The sequence below is a fragment of the Cupressus sempervirens genome, chromosome 5 (assembly GCF_028749045.1).
Source record: "Cupressus sempervirens isolate cs-2001-9-10 chromosome 5, ASM2874904v1, whole genome shotgun sequence".
Lineage (NCBI taxonomy): Eukaryota > Viridiplantae > Streptophyta > Pinopsida > Cupressales > Cupressaceae > Cupressus > Cupressus sempervirens.
In genome coordinates, this window is record NC_143122.1 from 64187879 (window position 1) to 64188736 (window position 858).

At 39.6% G+C, this 858-nt stretch overlaps 1 protein-coding gene across 1 annotated transcript; it reads left to right on the forward strand.

The window, feature by feature from the left end:
* The first annotated feature begins 206 nt into the window (after window positions 1-206).
* Window positions 207-536, forward strand: LOC149554558 (uncharacterized). Its single transcript, XM_089828917.1, has one exon. The coding sequence runs from the start codon at window positions 207-209 to the stop codon at window positions 534-536; it is 330 nt and encodes a 109-aa protein (XP_089685043.1).
* Window positions 537-858: the final 322 nt, after the last annotated feature.

The window sequence follows — 858 nt, forward strand, 5'->3', positions numbered from 1 at the left end:
GGTTAATGGTGCACCTTTTGATTTTTTCAAACCTACAAGAGGGCTTAAACAGGTTGACCCCCCTCTCACCTATTTTGTTCATTATTTTGGCAGAATGTATTGGAAGGTTAATTGAGAAGAACAAACAAGTAGGAAGGCTAAAAGGGTTTAAACTGTCTTCTAGGTGTGATCCTTTTTCTCATCAATAGTTCGTGGATGATACGATAATGGGAGGGGAAGCTTCAGTCAAGGAGGCTAAGGTTATGAAGGAGATTCCAGATTTGTACACTAGAGGATCTGGACAACTTATTAATTGGGAAAAATGCTCAATTTTCTTTATTAATATTCTAGAGGATAGGCAGTGGAAAATTGCAAGGATCCTTGGATATGGAGTGGGAAAGCTTCCTTCTACTTATCTTGGACTCCCTTTGGGCGCTAAGCCTCCTGATTCCTTTTGGAATGGGATTATTGACAGGTTCAGTAAGAAGCTAGTGGGTTGGAAAGGGGCTTCTCTTAGTCAAGCAAGCAAATGCCTTTTGGTTAAATCTACTCTTTAGAACCTCCCAATGTATGTCTTGAGCCTTTTTGGGATTCCAGTTAAATCTGTAGAGAAATGGAAAAGATTCAGGGGGATTTTTTGTCGTCAGGTCTTGAAGGGTGGAATATATATCCCCTTGTGGCTTGGGATAATGTATGTCTTCCAAAGTGCTATGGTGGATTGGGTATCAGGAAACTAAAGCATCTTAATATGGGTCTCCTAGCCAAATAGATCTAGTACACCTTTAATAGTACTGGGGAATGGAGAGATATCTTTGTTAATAAGTATTTTAGAAGACCTTTAATCCATTTTTTTCTAAACAATGAGGACATCCCGAGCGG

Excerpts from the sequence above, each read along its gene's own strand:
- LOC149554558 (XM_089828917.1), top strand. The coding sequence starts at position 207 with ATGGGAGGGGAAGCTTCAGTCAAGGAGGCTAAGGTTATGAAGGAGATT.